Source organism: Dioscorea cayenensis, chromosome 10 (assembly GCF_009730915.1).
Source record: "Dioscorea cayenensis subsp. rotundata cultivar TDr96_F1 chromosome 10, TDr96_F1_v2_PseudoChromosome.rev07_lg8_w22 25.fasta, whole genome shotgun sequence".
NCBI lineage: Eukaryota > Viridiplantae > Streptophyta > Magnoliopsida > Dioscoreales > Dioscoreaceae > Dioscorea > Dioscorea cayenensis.
Genome location: NC_052480.1, coordinates 7,806,743 through 7,826,341, shown reverse-complemented (window position 1 = coordinate 7,826,341; position 19,599 = coordinate 7,806,743). Strand labels below are relative to the sequence as shown.

The 19,599-nt window shown below is 35.6% G+C and overlaps 1 protein-coding gene across 1 annotated transcript in view; it reads left to right on the top strand.

Annotated features, from left to right (window-relative positions):
* Nucleotides 1-19,599, top strand: part of LOC120270161 (mediator of RNA polymerase II transcription subunit 23-like) — a 56,425-nt gene that overhangs the window by 14,158 nt on the left and 22,668 nt on the right. The window contains 1 exon segment of the mRNA XM_039277183.1: nucleotides 14,183-14,277. Within this exon segment, the coding sequence (XP_039133117.1) occupies nucleotides 14,183-14,277 (95 nt within the window).

The window sequence follows — 19,599 nt, the reverse complement described above, 5'->3', positions numbered from 1 at the left end:
TTTATAGTTTGTTGCTTGACTCCCTTATCTTTGATGATAAAGGCATCCATAGCTTTTCCTTTTCCTTTTCCTCCTACGCATTGAACATCTTCTCCCACTTGTTCTTGAAAGCATTCATTCCCATCTAAAATTTTCTGGCTTTCCATTTCCTTTAAAAGCTTGGTAAAATTTTCTCTCACATTATCTGGACATTGTTTGCAAGGAGCAACGTTATCATGAGTGCTAGCTAAATGATGTTTCATTCGAATTATCCCTCCCCACTTTTCAAGTCCACAATAATTGCATTTCAAATGCATTCTACTATCTCCAATTCGAGAGCAATATTCCCAAGTCGGATCAATTTTCTTAGTTTGAGATCCTTTTTTAAGCGTGGAAGACATTTTCAATTATTAGGCAAACCTATATATATTTAAAAAAAACACATTAGTTATTCCAAAAATAGTTCAGATTTAAGAATAATGAAATAATTTTAAATTATGTTACAGATTAGTTTTTTAATTAAAAAAGATTTCTTCTATAACAAGATTTAAAATTTAAAAAAAAACATTATCTTTTAACTAATCTTTAAATTTGTTATTAACAAATTTAAAGATTAATTAAATAAAAACTAATTTAAAGAATTTTTAAATAACTAAAATAGTCGATTGTATATATTATAATAAAGAATTAAAAAAAAAAGAAGAACCGCAAGAAAGATGAAGAGATATGAAAAATACCTTCTGTTGAGGACGTTGGAATAAAACCACAATTTCTCCTTTTATGCTTCTTTCTCTTTTTAGTCTTCCTTTTGCTTTGATTTTTTTTCCTTCGTCTATGTTTTTTCCTCTGTTTAGTCTTCCCTTCGATTTTTTTTTTTAAAATTTTGGTATCTAGATCGTCAGGCTCTTCGTTTTCTACAAGGACTAATTTGTCTTTTTCTTTTTTTTGAAAGGTCTGATTTGTCTTTTTCTTTTTTAAATTCAAAATTCAGGAAATCAATAACTGAATCGTTGATCTTCTCGATTCATGTCGATTCGACCGATTCAAACGATTCATTCACGATTCTGGATTAATTTCGATTCTTCTGTAAGATTCGAACCGTTACAGATGGAAAACGATAAGAATCGTATGATTCGTATCGAGAATCGTACGATTCTAACTACTATGCTTAGCACCAACAATAATAGAATACCTTGAGGTAGATCACCGCCAATAGGAGAACCTGCCTAGTGTGCATTGAAGTATCTTATGACTTAAGTGTATTCTTAATTTTCATATAGTAACACTTGGAGCTTTCGTAATATATTTGAGAATTTGAACAAAAGCATCCAATTGATCGGTATAAGGGGATTGCATGAAGTGACTTACTAATCCCATAGCTTCTCAACCAGTCTTCAGTATCTCTCAGCATCTGAATAGTGTTCTCCTTGATCCGAAAATAATTTATTGTTTGGATCCATGGGACTGTCAACAGGTTTATAGTCCAACGTATCAGTTTCCTTAAGAATGTCCGAAGTACACTTCCTTTGTGAGATAGTAATTCCATTCCTTGACTAGGCGACTTCGATGCCAAGTATTTTAGTTTACCTAGGCCTTTGCTTTGAAATGACTAAACAAATGTTTCCTTAATTGGGTGATCTTCTCAAGGTCACTGCATGTGATAATTATCATCCACATAGACTACCAGGTATTGGCAATAGAAAATTGAATGTTTAGTTTTGCTGCATTGCATGTCAAAATTTTGAATGATAATGCTGAACTTTCCAAACTAGCTTGCAGGGACTGTTTTAGTCCATAAAGGGACATCATAGTTTGCTAACCAATCCAGACTCCCTTTGAGCAACAAAGCTTGGTAGTTGCTCCATATAGATTTCTTCATTAAGCTCACCACGGAGAAATGCATTTTTTTATATCCAATTGATATAATGACCAGTGACCAATGACAACATTGCAAGAAAGAAGTGAATAGAAGCAATTTATCGCCATGGTTGAAAAGGTATCTCTATAGTTAAGTCTATAGATCTGAGAATATCCTTAGCAATGAGACGTGCTTTGAGATGATCAATTTGCCCATTCAGACCAAGTTTAACGGCATATACCCAACAACAACCAATAGTTGTTTTTCTTGCAGGAAGGGGTACCAAGGTGCCCCTATGCTTAAGAGCAAGCATCTCATCAAACATAGCTTGTCTTCACCCTGGATGAATAAGTGCCTCACTGTTACTTTTACTTTGAGGAAATGAAATAAGAAGACAATGATGAGTAAAATGCAATATATGTCGGAGGTAAATGATAGAAACTCGAGAAATTATAGATTGGATGAGGGTTTCTACAAGACCAAGTACCTTTCCGAAAGGTGGTAGGTAAATCATCAGTAGTATTAGACAGGCGTATGGAAGGAGAAGTCGCTAAAGTAGAGTATGATTGACAAGATTTAATTGCATCCGGTTCAAGTACAGAATCCCTAATCATCGCTGATACATGATAAAAGGTGGTTCAATAAATCATTAGTAGTATTAGACAAGTCCATGGTAGGTGAAGTCGCTAAAGTAGAATACGATTGACAAGATTTAATTGCATCCAATTTAAGTACAAAATCCCTAATCATCGTTGATACACGATAAAAGATGGTTCGGATGTTACAGATGACGGTACTTCATTAGTGTCTTTAGGAGAGAGATTTGAAGAGTCTGGTGAGAGGATCTTCAGAAGAGATGAAAATGGACCAAAATAGGTGAAAAGCAAAGTTTCAGAAACAAACTTAGACTTGACCGAAGGAGAGAAATATGTTGTTTTCTTAAAGAATGTGGCATTTGTGGACATATAATAACGAAGGGTAACAGGAAAGTAACATCAATATGCTTTTTGTAATCTGGAATATCAAAGAAAAACACACTTGATGGCTTGAGCATTCAACTTGTCCAATTCTGGAGTCAAATTATGAGCACAACGAAACATACAAAGAGGTGACACGAGGAGGTGATGCATACTGCAAATGCATGGATCTTTCAAGTAGTGAATAAAATATCGTTCCCATGAGGACTTTGTTGCTAACTACCAATTTTTTGCAATTAGAGCCATTTAGGCGCATCGATATATATGTGAATTGTGAAAATAATAAGTACTGAAAACTAAAGCTAACAAAATTAAGGCTACTAATGTCTTGGGTGATTAATTTAGATACAAGGGCTTCTATGATTAAGGTTCGCCACAATGATAGATAAAAGATTTCGTATGGACCCTTTCTAGGTTAAGTTTAATTGCTTTGAAGATAGAATATCCTAGGATACTCACTATTTCCTTTTAGAATATTGCGAGATATTTAACTTAGAACAACTTCTACTTTCGTGGTAATTGGCTCTAATTAGATCTTTTAAGTTCTATGACATCTAGTAATATTCAAGAAATCATAATTTAGGCTTTCAGGTCAATTCTATGGTTTCCAACACTTTAGTTCACCTTTCGGTCCTTCCTTTGATGTCTAAAATCATGCAAATATGAGGGCTCAACTTATTCACAAGCATTAAGTACCATAAAATTGAATCAAAAGCAAATAAACATTAATAAGAAAATAGAAGTCAATACATCGTCAATTATCTAAACATTGGGCTAATCCCAACCCTAAAATAAAAGATCTATTTGCTCATGTTTGATTTATAAGCCAAAAGGTTTAGAGTAATCATTGATCGAAACATGAAATAAATCAAAGTAAAAGAAAGAAGAAAACTTTTGATCTTCCACAAGTGATGTTCTTGTAAGTTGATGAATCTCTCCTTCAATCTTTATCCTCTCTCCTTTTTGATAGGTTTAAATGATCCCAAGCCTATAGAGAAATCATATCCTTGTTATCGTAGCCCAAAGATTCCCTGACAAAGTAAAAGAAAGAAGAAAACTCTTGATCTTCCACAAGTGATGTTCTTGTAAGTTGATGAATCTCTCCTTCAATCTTTATCCTCTTTCTCCTTTTTGATAGGTTTAAATGATCCCAAGCCTACAGAGAAATCATATCCTTGTTATCGTAGCCCAAAGATTCCCTGAAAATCCTTTCTTGGCCTTATATAGAGGAGGGTTAAATTAGGGTTGAGATGGCGTCAAAGATCCACAGCTATGTGAGCTAGCACAGGCAGATTGTGTTTCTTCTAAGGTTTCAGTCTTTTGAATTTCTACACGACAATTCATGGGTGTGGTTGCTACCACAGGTCATTTGCGCTTCGAATAAAGGTTGAACTCCACTTATCTACATACAAACTGATGAAGAATAGTAACTTGAACTATAGAGTAAAATTCAATTAAAAAGATGGAGAAAGATGCATAATAAACTAAGAAATTAAACCTAAATCTATTAAAAATATACTATAAGTTAATACTTGTCAGGAGGAACATGATATAATGGATCATTAGGAAACATAATAGAATTTGGAAATTGATTATTGAGGGAAGAGGAAAGTGTATGATTTATTAAATAACAAGCATTTTAAACTGCAGTACCCTAATGGTAAATAATCACATTTGCACATAATAAAAGAGTGAGCGCTTTCCAATTATGTTTTGATTCGTCTTGTTTGAGTCATGTTAAAGTTTAGATTGATTAATATGGGCCTATACCGCAAAACCCCTAATATTTTTCTATATTTATCTTTGTACTCGTTTGCTAATGAATATACAAATTATTTTTTCATATTCTCACATGGTATCAGAGCACTGGGTTAAACCCTAGCACCCGCCACCGCCGTCACCACTACAAACCCTAGCCTTCCACCGCCACTGCTTATCACTCGCCGTTCCCGTTGGTCTTAAGATTTGTCTCTTCGTCGTTATGTCTTCGTCTCATGATTCTTTAGTTAAGAATCTCCTCGTTCCCATTGGTCTATGGGCACCTGGTGATGCTACTCAGCCTTCACCAGTCATGCCCTTGTCTCGTTGTTGAAGGACTTGTCTCTTCATCGTCATGTCGCTTCATCGTCATGTCTTCGTCTCATAATTCTTTAATTAAAAATCTCCCCGTTCCCGTTGGTCTATAGCTACATGGTGATGTACCTCAGCCTTCACCAGTGATGTTCTTGTCTTGTTGCTGAAGGATTTGTCTCTTCATCGTCATGTCTTCTGTTGGGATCTTATCATTCTAATAAGGTAATTACCATGCAAAAAATACATGCCAAAACGCAGCGGATAACAAAATTTTTAACGGCAAGTAAACATGATAAAACCCTAGCGCATTCTAGAACTAGGATTAAATTCTAAATAAATAGATAATTAAAAGTTATACTTTTCTTTTGATGACCATTCTAAACGCACCCTTGTTTCCCCGAAATCGAAAGGTACTGCCAATCGTGGCTCCCATCTACTATCACGTACACACGAACGCCTTTGGGAATCACGTAGGTATGCTAGTATCTTAAGAAACTAACACTTGTTTCTTGGTTCGAATACCAAGCACCCGATATTCAAGAGAAAAGGGACTGTAGGCGCGGCGGTGGCGGGTTTCGGCGGTGGGATCCGACGGCGGCGGTCAAGGGAGAAGAGTGGATGGTGGCTAGGGTTTCTTAAGAGACGATCTCTCAATCACTCAATTTTTTTATTTTTATTTTGTCTCACATCTTCACATTAGGGTTAGACTATCTATTTATATTGGAAACCCAAAACCCTAATTTGCGAAAAAACCATTCACTCCTAATCAAATTAGGAATCTCTTCTTTACTTGATTAATTAAACCATTTTAATTAACCAAATCGATTAGATTGGATCAACATTTAATAAGACCCAACCCGAAAAAGCTATTCGCTCTACCTAATTTAGGTTTTTCACCAAAACCCTAAATAGGTGATCTAATAAGGGGTTGTTTGGTTACCTGCAACTAGCTGTAAGTAGCTGTAATGTAACTGGTTTTACATGTAAAAGGTTGTTTGGTTTGCTGTGGAATCAGTTTTACATGTAAACAATTTTGCAGTTTTGTGTACTTTTGCTGCATTTCAACTTACAGCAAATTGCATTTCAACTTACAGCAAAATTTGCTGTAAGTTGAAATGCAGCAAAACATTTGGGCTAAAATCACCATTCTTCACTCCAAATTATGCATTAAAAAAAATGAAAACTTACATGTAATCAATTGTTAAGATAATTAAACTTATACTTATTTATGTTTTATTAAATTTATTTATTTTTATTTAAAATATACCAATTTGTATTTAATTTTAATTAAAAAAATATTTTTTATATAAAATTAAAGAATTTTATATATTTTTAATTTAATAAAATTATTATTAAGTTAATTACATTAGTGTTAAGAGTAGAAGGGGAGAACTAAATTAATTATTTAGACTTAGTGTTTAATTATTTAAGTTTCTTATTATTATTTGGCTTAGTTATTTGAGTTTCTGATTATTATTTTTAAATGTAATAAATACTTTATTAAATCATTTAATTAATTTAAAAATTAAATTAAATTAAATTAAATTAAATTAATTATTTTAACTTAAATTATTTTTTTAAAATGTATTAAATAATTAATAATAATACAATATATTGGGGGCAATCTTACCCCATTTACTTACATGGTGACCATATCTTCTAACTTACATCAAACCAAACAAATTAAAAGTAATGCAGCATTTTCAGTTACAACAAACCAAACAGCAGTGATGTAAATAGAAATGCAGCATTTTCACTTACACTGTAATTTCACTTACATGTAATTTCACTTATAGACAACCAAACAGCCCCTAAGTAACAAATACTAAACCTTGATCTCGGCATTCTTAGTGTACAATCCTGTAGGTCCATTTAACATTGGCAATGAGCTTAAACAATTTTAACGCTCATAAATCATAATTATTCTCTTGCAAGATAATATGATTATTCAATATTAAATGAAGGTCAATTTCAAGAATTAACGGAACCTATCGCAACCTCATACAATCCTTTGCCACTGAATATCTTAATTAGCATAAGGCATGGAGCAAGTCACCCTTATTTTAATGCTAATTAATTTCTTGATCTCTTAGTGAACTAACTAGGTTAAGTAAATGATAACTCTTATCATTTCCCTTGGGCGTGGCCACGCAGTATTCAGTCTCACTAATCAAGTGGCCGGTGATATTCACTCTCTATAGAGGGACAATCTCTTCATTTCACTCATGTTTCTCAGCATGAACCGCGATATGTCCAAACATATCCGTACTTGTAACTCATTTACAAATGACGTTAGGCGTAAGTTAAAGCATGTAAGGATTCAGTCGAGATCGATAGTGATTTCAGGTCGGAGGATTCGAGTACAAGAATTGCTTTAGAAAAACAGTTATGACTTTACAACCATGCAGTGTTCTCAAGAGCGGATTGATACAGGTACATTATTCCCTAACATGTATCTATGTCCTTTGATTGATATCCTTTATCCTATATCCTATATCCTATATCCTATAACCCGTAAAACAAGGTCATCTCACGAAAGACATACTAGTCTTAATTTATTTTCATTCCCATGAAAATAATTGATTAGGGACATATAGAATATTGTTCTAGTTTATGCTTCAAGGTTTTATTATCTAAATCACTCATTTGATAACTTGAGCAGAACCAATATTCAAGGATATGTTATCTTATTAACTATGCACAAAAATAATAGATAAATCGATGCCTCATAATAATTATCCAAATAATAAGAGTTCATACAATGTATTGGGCTAGGGCTACATTAACAATCTCCTACTAGCACTAGTCCCAATCAGGCATAACTCTAAGACCAAAAGACCTAACATGACGATCATGTTTTGGCCTAGCCAACTGCTTGGTCAAAGGATCAACTACATCGTCTTTTCCAACAATCTTGCAAACTTTCCCATCTCCTTTATCGACGATCTCCCGAATGAGATGGAATCTCCTGAGTATGTGTTTGGACTTCTTGTGTGACCAGGGCTCCTTGGGCTTTGGTATGGCCCTATTGTTGTCACAAAAGAGGTTTACTGGATCTAAGATGCTTGGGACAACTCCTAATCCAGTAAGGAACCTCTTAAGCCAAACTGCCTCCTTAGCAGCATCCGATGCAACTATATACTCAGACTCTGTGATAGAATCAGCGACGGTGTCCTGTTTTGAGCTTTTCTAGCTTACAACACCTCCATTCAAGCAAAACACATAACCAGATTGCGATTTATTGTCGTCGACATTGGTTTGAAATGCAGCATCAGTGTAAACCCGTTACAATGAGCTCATTCTCACCACCGTACACTAAGAAGTAATCTTTAGTCCTTCGCAAGTACTTAAGAATACTCTTGACAGCAGACCAATGGTGTTTCCCTGGATCCTGTTGGAATCTGCTAGTTATGCTTAGTGCATGTGCGACATCCAGCCTAGTACATAGAATGGCATACATGATAGATCCTATAGTAGACGCATAAGGGATCTTACTCATGTGTTCCCTTTGTTCTTCAATCTGAGGACAATCCCTTTTACTTAAAAGAACTCCCTGAGACATGGGTAACAATCCTTTCTTGGAGTTAGACATACTGAACTGTTTCAGTATTTTATCTATGTACTTTTCTTGACTTAGTCCCAAAAGCCGTTGTGATCTATCCCTATAGATGATCTTTATACCTAGTATAATTTCAACTTCACCTAAGTCCTTTATTGAGAAACACTTCCCTAACCATTGCTTAACATTTAACAATGTCGGGATGTCGTTTCCAATAAGCAAGATGTCATCGGCATATAACACAAGGAAAACGACTATGCTCCCACTAACCTTCTTGTACACACAAGGCTCATCCTCATTTTTGAGAAAGCCAAACCCTCTGACTGCCTCATCGAAACGGAGGTTCTAACTTCGGGATGCTTTCTTGAGTCCATAAATGGACCTCAATAGCTTGCACACCTTGTTAGGGTTCTTCTGATCGACAAAACCCTCAGGCTGTGTAATGTATACATCCTCAAGGAGGTTTCCATTAAAGAAAGCCGTTTTGACATCCATTTGCCATATTTCATAGTCATAATATGCTGCTATGGCCAGAAGAATCCTAATGGATTTGAGCATGACTACTGGTAAAAGGTTTCATCATAGTCAATACCATGAGTCTGACTGAAACCTTTCGCCACTAGTCTACCTTTGAAGGTGTTATCAGTCTTACGTTTGAAAATCCATTTGCATTCAATGAGCTTAGCACCTTCCGGTGGATCAACCAAAGTCCATACTTGGTTATCATACATTGATTGCATTTGGGATTTCATAGCGCCTAGCCATTTATCCGAATTAGAACTCTTAATTGCCTCTCGGTAGGTGATGGGATCATCATGATCCAATAGCTCTAAGCTTTGATTGTCAGTAATGAGAAAACTATATTTCTCAGGCTCGTGACGAATCCTACCAGACCTTCTTGGTTCTTGTGTAATGGGTTCGGGTTCCACAACTCTTTGTGAATCCGTTTCCATTTCCAAACTATCCTCTACAGGAATTTGTGGTACTTGAACCTTCTCAAGTTGTAATCCACTCCCACTGTTCTTGAGAAGAAACTCCTTCTCCAAGAAAACAACATTCCTAGCAACAAACATTTTGTTCTCGTTAGGGTTGTAAAAATAGTATCCCTTAGTTTCCTTGGGATACCCCACAAATAGGCATATATCGGTCTTGGATGTAAGCTTATCCGATGTTAACCTTTTAACATGTGACTTGCAACCCCAAATTCGTAGAAAAGTCATATTAGGTTTTCGTCCAGTCTATATCCCAGATGGTGTCTTTTCAACTGCCTTAGTTGGAGTTCTATTTAGAAGGATTTGCCTCTTCGTCGTTATGTCTGTCTCATAATTCTTTAGTTAAGAATCTCCATTGTACCTCGCAAAAGTTAGGTTGGAGGAACTATGTGTTTTTGGCCACAGAGTTTGAGCAGTTTTTATAGCGGATATTTTCACCAAGGGTTTTGATGTTAAAGTCTTAAGTAATCTATGTAACAAGCTGGGTATGTTCGATATATATGCTCCAGCTTGAGGGGGAGTGTTAGAGTTATGCTATAGTTTAGATTGGTTGATGGGCCATATTGAGCCCATACCACAAAACCATTAATATTTCTTTATATCTATCTTTGTACTCGTTTCCTAATGAATATACAAACTATTTTTCCTATTTTTACACATCTATTCAGTTGTCCCATGTTTTGTTGGGGGAGTGTGAGAAATGGATTGATACAAAATGCCAAGAGAAGTCATGAAGGATTAAAAAACAGAAGAAACGAACCTTTTGCATTATCACTATAAAGGACTTTAGTTGTCGTGCCAAATAGAGTTTTAATCTTAATTCAAAACGTTCTTTCATTAGGAATATCCAAGTGCACCAAGAATACTCGTCAATAAAGATAGCAAAACGCTACTAACCCAAAGAAGTAGCGATTCGACTTAGATCCTATGTATCAGAATGGATTAAGGACATAGAGAGTTGACTAAACTTTTGACCTGCCTTGGAAAGGAAGCTAGAACTTGTTTACCAAGTTGACATGACTCACAATCCAATGTTTTTAACTTCAAAAGACTTTGAATCATTTGTTGAAGTTTTAATAGACTCGAGTGTCCTAGATGTTCGTGAAGAAGATTGGGACAACACAAACCATGGATGGAGATGGTTGGAGGTAGTAGAGCCTATGTGATTCATGTCCTATGTCAATTATCCGACCTTTAGCACGATTCTGAATAACAAAATAGCAACATTGAAAGTTACAGAACAGTTAAGAGTGTGAGTAACTTGACTAAGGGAGATTAAATTGAAAGGGCATTCATGTATGAGAACCAAATGAGAAGATTTGGCCAATTCCTTTGTTTGCAACTTTGGAGCCATCTGCCAGTGTAATGAAATGAGAAGATTTATGTATGGATAGTGAAGAAAATGAGGAACTATGACCATCAATGCGACAGAGGTGCCATAATCAATATCTATTAGAATAAGACATCCAGACTGTTGAGTTACCAATATGACCAACAATGGCTGAAGAAGATATAGTCTGTTTCGCTATCTTTAATTCAAAATACTCCCAATAATTAGATTTTGAAAAATTAATTTCAGTAGGTTCAGATTGAGAAACATTAGCGGTTTTCTCGGGAAATCGATGGAGAGTGAGCTCCTTACAGGTGACCTAATTCTCTATTGAGGGAACCTTTTGACCAAACAAAATTTGATCATGAACATGTTTAAAGTTAGGATGTATAACCCATAATACAAGCACCACATATAGGTTATCTAATTTTGCAGCTTGTGCACGAGTTACAAAAGTAGTCATATCATGGTAGGGTTGCTTAAGAGCTGCCAGCTTTTAAGTGGACTCGTCCAAATGCTGAAAATCTTTATCAAACACTTCACGAGCCTTTTTCCAAAAAAGTGCGCCATATTTAAAGGTTCTGAATTAATTAACTAGTTCAATAGACTGCTATTGCAAACCGCAATTGATAATAGAACTTTTCCCATTCATTTTTAATATCTGAGAAGATGTCATTAGGGGTTTTGACAAGGTGGTCGCAGTGACCCTGACTAGAAAACAAAGTATAGATGCTGATTGAGCTAAATAATTTTTAAAAATCAACTACTCGGAATACTAAAAGACTTTTTTTTTTTACAAAAAAGCTGAAAAAAACCAGCTGACCACAAAAAGGATCAAAAGAAACAGAAACAATAAACCAGCCCACTCAAGTGAGGACCACATGAGACAACTAAAGAAAGAAATAGATAGAGAAAATTGGAACTAAAAACCCATTCTAAAGTAGCATCTAACAGCCAACTAGGGAGGTCAAGCCCTTGATGAAACAGGGATAAACTCAGGTTTTGGCCAAAGTTGGTAGACAATCAGCCAAACCATTAGTCACGGGGAATCAAATGCAGTTTGTTCAGAGGAAACTGATTCAACATTGCTTTGAGGTCTTCAATAGCATCAGTGAATCTCCAACTAACTTGAAGGTCAGCAGAGGTTTGGTAATCCACTACACTGGTACAATCAGTAAAAATTAAATTGGGCCGAATGCTCCTACTGCAGCAATGTTCCAAGGTTACCCTGATAGTAAATAACTCAGCCACTAGACTGGATTCAGCAACAATAGCATCAGCCCCTGCAATGATGATATTATTAAAATTTAAAATAATGACAACCTAAGCCAACAGAAAGAGAATCCCCCAACCAAGATGCATCACAAATCACAGTATTGCAGTGAGTATGAGAGTTTAAGTTATACTCCCTTTTGGTTGGAATGCAGGACTGGGAATATCCATGGCATATTGCCATCCTCTCTGAAACACTTTGTTAAATTCAGGATCTATTCTATTAAAAATTTGGTTGCATCTGCCATTCCAAATACCAAATAGCCCGAGCACAGGAGGCAATTAAAGCTTTAAAGCCTTTATCACCAATCCTAGACTTGAACTTCTGAAACAACAATCACAAGAACAAAAATCAGAAACTGGTTAAGATTAACACCAGCATATGCTGATACAAGATCCGAGTAGATTTTACTTCTATTGAAGCTCAAAATTAGGGCGGCGTTCATTTCATCATAAGTGAGGGGAAGTCAGAAAGTGGGGGAAGTGCCACTTCCCTTAAGTAGGGGAAGTGATATCTCTTTCAGGACTTATGATGTTCATTTGTCAGAAAGTGAGAATAGAACCGAAGGATTTAGGTGTTGGATGAAGTTATATGAGTTCAAAAAAAAAACTTTAGAAGTGAAACAAAGTTAGTTTTTATAGATTGACTAACTTCCCTCTACTTCAGTAAAAATATTACTTAAGTGAGCTTAGTTCAAAGTTCATTTCAATCGGAAGTGGGGGAAGTGCCACTTCCCCACTTTAGCACAAATAAACACCAGAAGTGGGGGAAGTCAGACCACTTCTCCCCACTTCCCCTAAAATGAACGACCCCTTACATATTGAGCTGTTTCAAGAACCATACCATAAAAAGTCTAGTTTTCAGGAAGGTCAATATTAAGATGGTAGAAGTAAGCATAGGTAACTAATTTACTATGAAAATATTTCCACAAGAAAAATTTAACTCTTGGGATAACATGCAAACGCTACATGAATCCTTCCGAGTGCTCCTAAGAATTGCTAGTGAGATTCAACTGGTTATAAATAACATTTACAAGCTTGGTAGAGGAAATGATAGGAGTTCATACCCAAGAGGTATTGGCATGGTACTCAATTTTAAGCTTTGAGATTTTGTCCGAATTTATCTCATTGCCCTGGAAGATTTTGGATAAGATCGACATTGAGGGCACCATTATGCAGAAAATCAAGGAAAGTCATGTTTTCCACTGGAATATGCATATTCAGACATGTAGGCTTAAAGGCAATAGGGATCTCAGACAACCAGGGTCTTTCCAAAGGTTAACAAGAGTTGGGTTGCAGGTAAAACAACCAGGGTCTTTCCAAAGGTTAACAAGAGTTGGGTTGCAGGTAAACACAAGATTAACCCTAACATCAACAACACTTTTAGATAAGGAAGTATAAAGCCAAGAAGCTTTTGAAATATCAGGGCTACTCCAAATGTAAAATTTTTATAGTTTGTCTAAGAAATATCAACCTAGAATTTATCATCACAATTTAAAACCGCAAACAAATTTTTAACCATTAAAGAAGTTTTAACATGCTTAAGCTTACTGATATTTAAACCACCCTCAGCTTTATCAATTGTAGTAACATCCCAACTAATGGAATGGAAGCTTTTGCGATTACTACTCCTACCCCACAAAATGTCCCTAGCAATCTTGGATAGTTTTTTTTTAGATAGAATCAAGAATATCATGGACATTCAAGGAATAAATAGAAGACATTTTAAGTTGAAAACTGATGCTGCCGTGAATATTTTGAAATATTGGGCCCTTGAGGAATCTACTAGACCAAAATAGCAAAACCAGAGATATAGGATGGAACCCAACCTGTACTGAAAATTGCTGCACTTCCAGAGTCTCCACTTGGTTATGATTTAAACAAAAAAATTTCAAATGAAAACAAATTTGCTAGTTAATTGGAAGAACCTGAAGATAGTTTGTTGGCATGAAACTAAACCAAAACATCACACACTTGAACTAAGTGCAATTTAGTCATTTACTGTAATATGTCTCTCAATTATAATCTTATTTTTACTTAGTCAAGTGGCCAATTTTTTTTTAATATGTTTTATGTTCCTTTTCTTCTCATTTTTGCATCATTCAATTTCCAAGTCTCCTTTTCTTACATTTGTTTTTGCAGACTTTGAGTCAAAGATCCCCTTCAATAATGAGCAAACCTGGTGCTACTATTCTGCTACTTGAAATGTTAAACTATCGGTTACTTCCCTTATACAGGTGATTTATTTACTTTTTCACCAATTCCACCTTTAGTAAAGCATATCAGGGGTGTTAGAGATTAATATATTCTTGGGATAACATGTGTAAACATTTACATAACAATATATTATCATAATTATAATGGATATCAAATTACACCAGCTGAAAGCCACACCTAAGCAAAGAATTGTGCCCATGTGCTACATTGCAATGGATTTTGTGATTTGTTGACATTCTAAGAAATGCACACTACATAGCTTATAAATAGTCAATTATTCTAAGAATTAAAACCAAATTTGGTCCCTATATTTTGGCTTGATGATTATTTCCATCACTGTACTTTAAAAATGTTCATTCACTGCCTCGTACTTTGCATTCTTGTTCATTTTCATCCTGATGCTGATGTGGCGGACTAGTTACATGCTATCCAAAATGCATGGCATGTCTTGTTGGCCTATTATTCCATGTTAATGGCTGTGTGGTCTAAAATATTATTTGTTTTATTTTTAACTTTTTTTTAAAGTATCTTTTAGATATGATGATGTGCTAGCAGATATATCTTGTGGCAATTTTTTATTATTTTTATGCCATCATATGCTAGATTTTCGGTACATGCTTCATGTGCTGCATTTTCATGCTACAAGCATTTTTGTTTTATAGAATAAAAAAATAGAGATTATGATGTTTTCTTGCCATGTCTAGATTGTATCACCATCAACGATGGAAAAAAAATGAATGTTTTGAAGAAGGAAAATAGAAATTATGATTTAAGAGTTGTAAACAGGTCGAGCTTGAGCTCGAAATTAGCTTAAAAAAGTTTGTTTAACCTTATCCCAATTTTAATTTTAAAGCTCGAGCCCTTCTTGATATAGCTTGAAATTAAAATCGAATTGATTTATTTTTGAGAATTCAAATATGAATAAATTGTTAGAATGAAGAAATGAAGAAAGAATGAACATACACTTATCACATTGTTTACAAGTATATATATACACTCAAGTAAATAGTAATGGCTTTATATGTTTAACACCCCTTTTCAAACTTAAGGTGGATCAAGAGGATCTGAGACAAAGTTTGAGAAGATGGAACCGATGTTCTCGAGTCTGGGCCTTGTTGAAGAAATCAACGACTTGAGACTCGGACAACACATACTGAAGAACAATGGTCAACAGTTGACAATGTGAACGTGAAAGACGCATCAACACCAATATGCTTGGTCAATTCATGCTCACGGAACCGTGTTGTCACAAGGAAAAAGAGTAAGGGAATCACATGAGACACCAAATTCAGCCAACAACCGACGAAGCCATATAATTTCATATGTGGTAGTAGTAAGAGCCCGAAGTTCCGCCTTAGTGCTAGAACGTGACACCATAGTCTGTTTCTTGGACTTCCATGCAAGAAGAGAAGTGCCGAGAAATATGCAACATCCAGTGATGGACCGGCGGTCAGCATGGTTACTCGCTCAAGTGGAATCTGAGTAAGTGTGAAGCTGAAACGGACTGGAATGAGTATAGAATAGATGTTGAGAAACTGTCTCGCTCAGATAACACAACACACGAAGTAAATGGCTGTAGTGAACTGAAGTACGAGTACTAATGATTTGGCTCAACACCTGAACAGAATAGGCAATATTAGGTCTAGTGATAGTGTAACAGTTTAGTGGACCATTTGGTAGCGACTCGGTGTTACCGGGTGATCTTGGTGGAGAGCAAAAGGGCCAAAAATATTCTAAGTATGGAAACCCATCTCTGTAGGTAGGTGCGCGAGAAAATCTGCCATGACCGGGAGCTAAGGGAAAATTTGCCGTAATCGAGGTAGCCTAACAGCGTGACCGAGAATGTTGAGAAAACTTGTCGTGGGCAAGTTGGCTAAGCAGACGTGGCTAAGAAAACTTGCCGTAGCGAAGTGGGCGCGTAGGTGTGAGCGAGAGACATGAGCGCATGCGGACATGCGGATTGTTGCATGCGCATGGTTGAAGCGCCCGTGCGTGGGCTGACTGCCATGTGCTCGTGATCATGTGACGTGCGAAGGGACGTCCGCGCATGACTAAGAATGTTAGCGGTTGAGGGGACGATGGTTGCTCCATGTGGTTTCCAAAGGAGTGGAGTAGTGGGTGGTTGCTGCATGTGGTTACCGAAGTAGTGGAGTGATGGACGGCTGTTCCAATTGGTTGCTTAAGTGATGAAGAACATAAGAAGTGGGTAGCACATCTCACTCGCATACACATGGCCGAGGTGGCATCTGGTCATAGGCGAGTAAGGTTGGCGGGAACGGTTGCAACGGGTGGTTGTAATGGTACACCGGTAAGGGTATTTTGTTTCAAACTAGTAATGAACTAAGTTTTGAAGCACACACAGATGCAGATTATGCTGGACAATTATTTGATAGAAGGTTAAGTTCTAGTTGTACTTCCTGGAAAGAAATCTAATCACTTGGAAAAGTAAGAAACGAGTTGTAGCATGTGTTAGTGTAGAGGCAGATTTTCGGCTATGGCTCTTGGAATTTGTGAATTGTTGTGGTTGACAATAGCCTTAGATGACTTAAAGAGCAACAAGAAGATGAAATTGTTCTGTGACTAAGTCTGTAATTAGCAAAGCTCATGATCCTATGCAGGTGTATTGAACTATACATATTGTTATTGGCAAGACACTTTGTAAGGAAAAAGCTAGATGAAGGCAACCTTGGTATGGAGTTCATTTTATGAAAACGAGTGGAAGATGTGTTAACTAAATGTCTTGCACCCTAGAGTTTGAGGACTTGATCACAAGTTGGGAATCAGGATATTTATTCACTAGCTGGAGGGGGTGTGTTGGAAGGTTAAAATCTTGCTAAGATCGTGGGTTGAGCTTATGGGACTATCAATCCCTTACTTTTGGGAATATTATTTTATTCATTGATGCATATAAAAGGAATAACTTAACAAAAGAAAAAGAGAAAAGAGAGACTAACCTCCTGAGAACTTCTGAGTTTCTTCAGTTATCCTTTCTACTCAGAGTGCTAAAACAAAAAAGAAAAGAGAGAAAAGCCTTGGATCAAACTCAGGAAATTCTTCTATTACTTGAAAGAAGGCTTAGAGATGTCTGAACTATATCCCTTACAAAAGCAAAGTGTCTCCTTATATAGATAGAGAACTCTTGTGTAAATTACATAGATACCCATGCTAGCTGTCTAAAGCAATGGTAAGATGAGTAAATTTGAAAATTACAAAAGATACCCCTCTATTATTGAAACAGTCGAGGGTATAGTAGACTTTTTACAATAATCTTCTAGAGATTGAATTTTATCCTGTCTGATAGTGAACTATTGTCAGTCTTCATCTAATTCTGAAATTATATTGGCTGGTTGAACAGTTCTACCAAAACCTTCTGGATCTCATCCTGGAATAGGTCCATGGCTTTGACTTCTGATTGCAACACCATTGAGTACCCATACTTCAGATTGTAAGTGAGTCTTGAAAGCAGTTTCTGTTGAGTGTTGGGTATAAAACCCTCTCCATCCTTGTGGAGTATTCCTCTTTCCTACAGCTTTTTGCAAGTTTCCCCATGTATGATATACTCCTGCTTTCTTACCTCAAAAGATTACAAAAAATTCGTAATCTTGTTTCATTTCTTTTGTAAAATAATGACATAATGCATTTTTTAATGTCTTCTGTTGAATATCAAGTTCAAGTCTAGAAGGAAGCCTAAAATTACCTTTAGCTCCTTCTACATACTGTGGTAATTCTTTATCTTTCACACTTCTTTTAATTAGTTGTGGTAATTCATTTCCTTTGTCTTTTTCTGCCATTTATCTGTAAAGACTTGTGGAGATGATTCTTGATAATCTGTCAGCTCCCAGATTCTCCGTTTCTTTGATATGTTCTATATGCACAGTAAGACCAATCCGAGTTAGTTGATCTACAAAATTTACCTAGCGATTGATGGATAATTTTTTATTATTGATTTTATTATAGAAATTAACTATGGCTATACAGTCTGTTCGAAGAGTAAATTCTTTTTTGTTATAAAGAAATATTCAAAATTTTGTAAAGTATATATACAAGCCATTATTTCTGCGTCTATTGTAGTAATAGTTGTTTTATAAACTCCACTACAATACCTAGCAATTTTTTCATGTGAGGGAGATAAGTCTTTTGATGGTTTCCATTTAAGGATTCCACCCCATCCCTCTAGACATCCAACTGTCTCTATAATTATGTAACTGTTTGGTGTTGGCAAAATTAAAGGAAATAATTTTTCAATTATCCCTTTAATATGTTTGACCATTTCCAATCTTGGTAATTAAACTTCCTTTCTCCTTCAAGGGAACATTTATTATAAAATATTCTGGTATACTTACTTAGGTTTGGAATATAATTCCTTGCGTAATTTAGTATTCCTAGAAATCGTTGTAAACCTTTTATTGTTTCTAGCTGCTGTTCTGGATATTCTATTATGTTCTTTATGATATGTGGTTGCAACTGAACTTTTCCTTCCCCAATTTCAAGGCCCAAAAAATCAATTCTCGCAACGCTTATTTTCATTTTTGTTTTGGAGAGAATTAATCCTTCTTGTTCACAAATTTCAAAGAATTTAAGTAGGTGCTGGACATGCTGTTTAATGTCGTCAAAAAATAACAGAATGTCATCAATATAAACACAGATGACATTCTTGATATTGCCCATTTTCTTTTGTAAGACTGTAGGAGCATTCTTGATACCAAAGGGCATTACTAGCCATTCATAATAGCCATATGGACATATAAACGCAGTCCATTCAATGCTGTTTGGGTGCATCATCATTTGATGAAATCCTGATTTTAAGTCAAACTTGCTGTAAACAGTTTTATCTTTTATCTTTAATAAAAGATAATCTATTCCTGGTAGAGTATACTGGTCTTTGTGTGTATTATCATTCAATCTTTTATAATTGTAGACCATACGACTCTTGCCTCTTACTTGTTCGGAATGTTTATTGACAATAAAAGCAGTTGTTCTATGTCAACTTGTAGATGGTTGTATGACTCGTAAGGTCATTAATTCAGAGATATGTTTTTTATACTCTTCAGCCATTTCTGGTGAAGGTATAATTGATTTGTCTTGTATTGTTATGTCTGGATTCATAAGATCAAGTTGACATAGAATCTTATTCTTCTTCTAGTGTTCTAATGGATTGTTGCCTATGTACTGCAATTGCTCTAGTCTATTTAATATAGGAATTATCTGGGTTTCAAAGTCAGTTAATTTTCCTGTATTATAAAAAAGACTATCTTGAATCTGTTGGATTTCTCCGTAAGAGAGATTTTCTTCTTCTTCAAAACTTGTTGAAATTCTTTCTTCTTCTGCATCCATTAATCCAT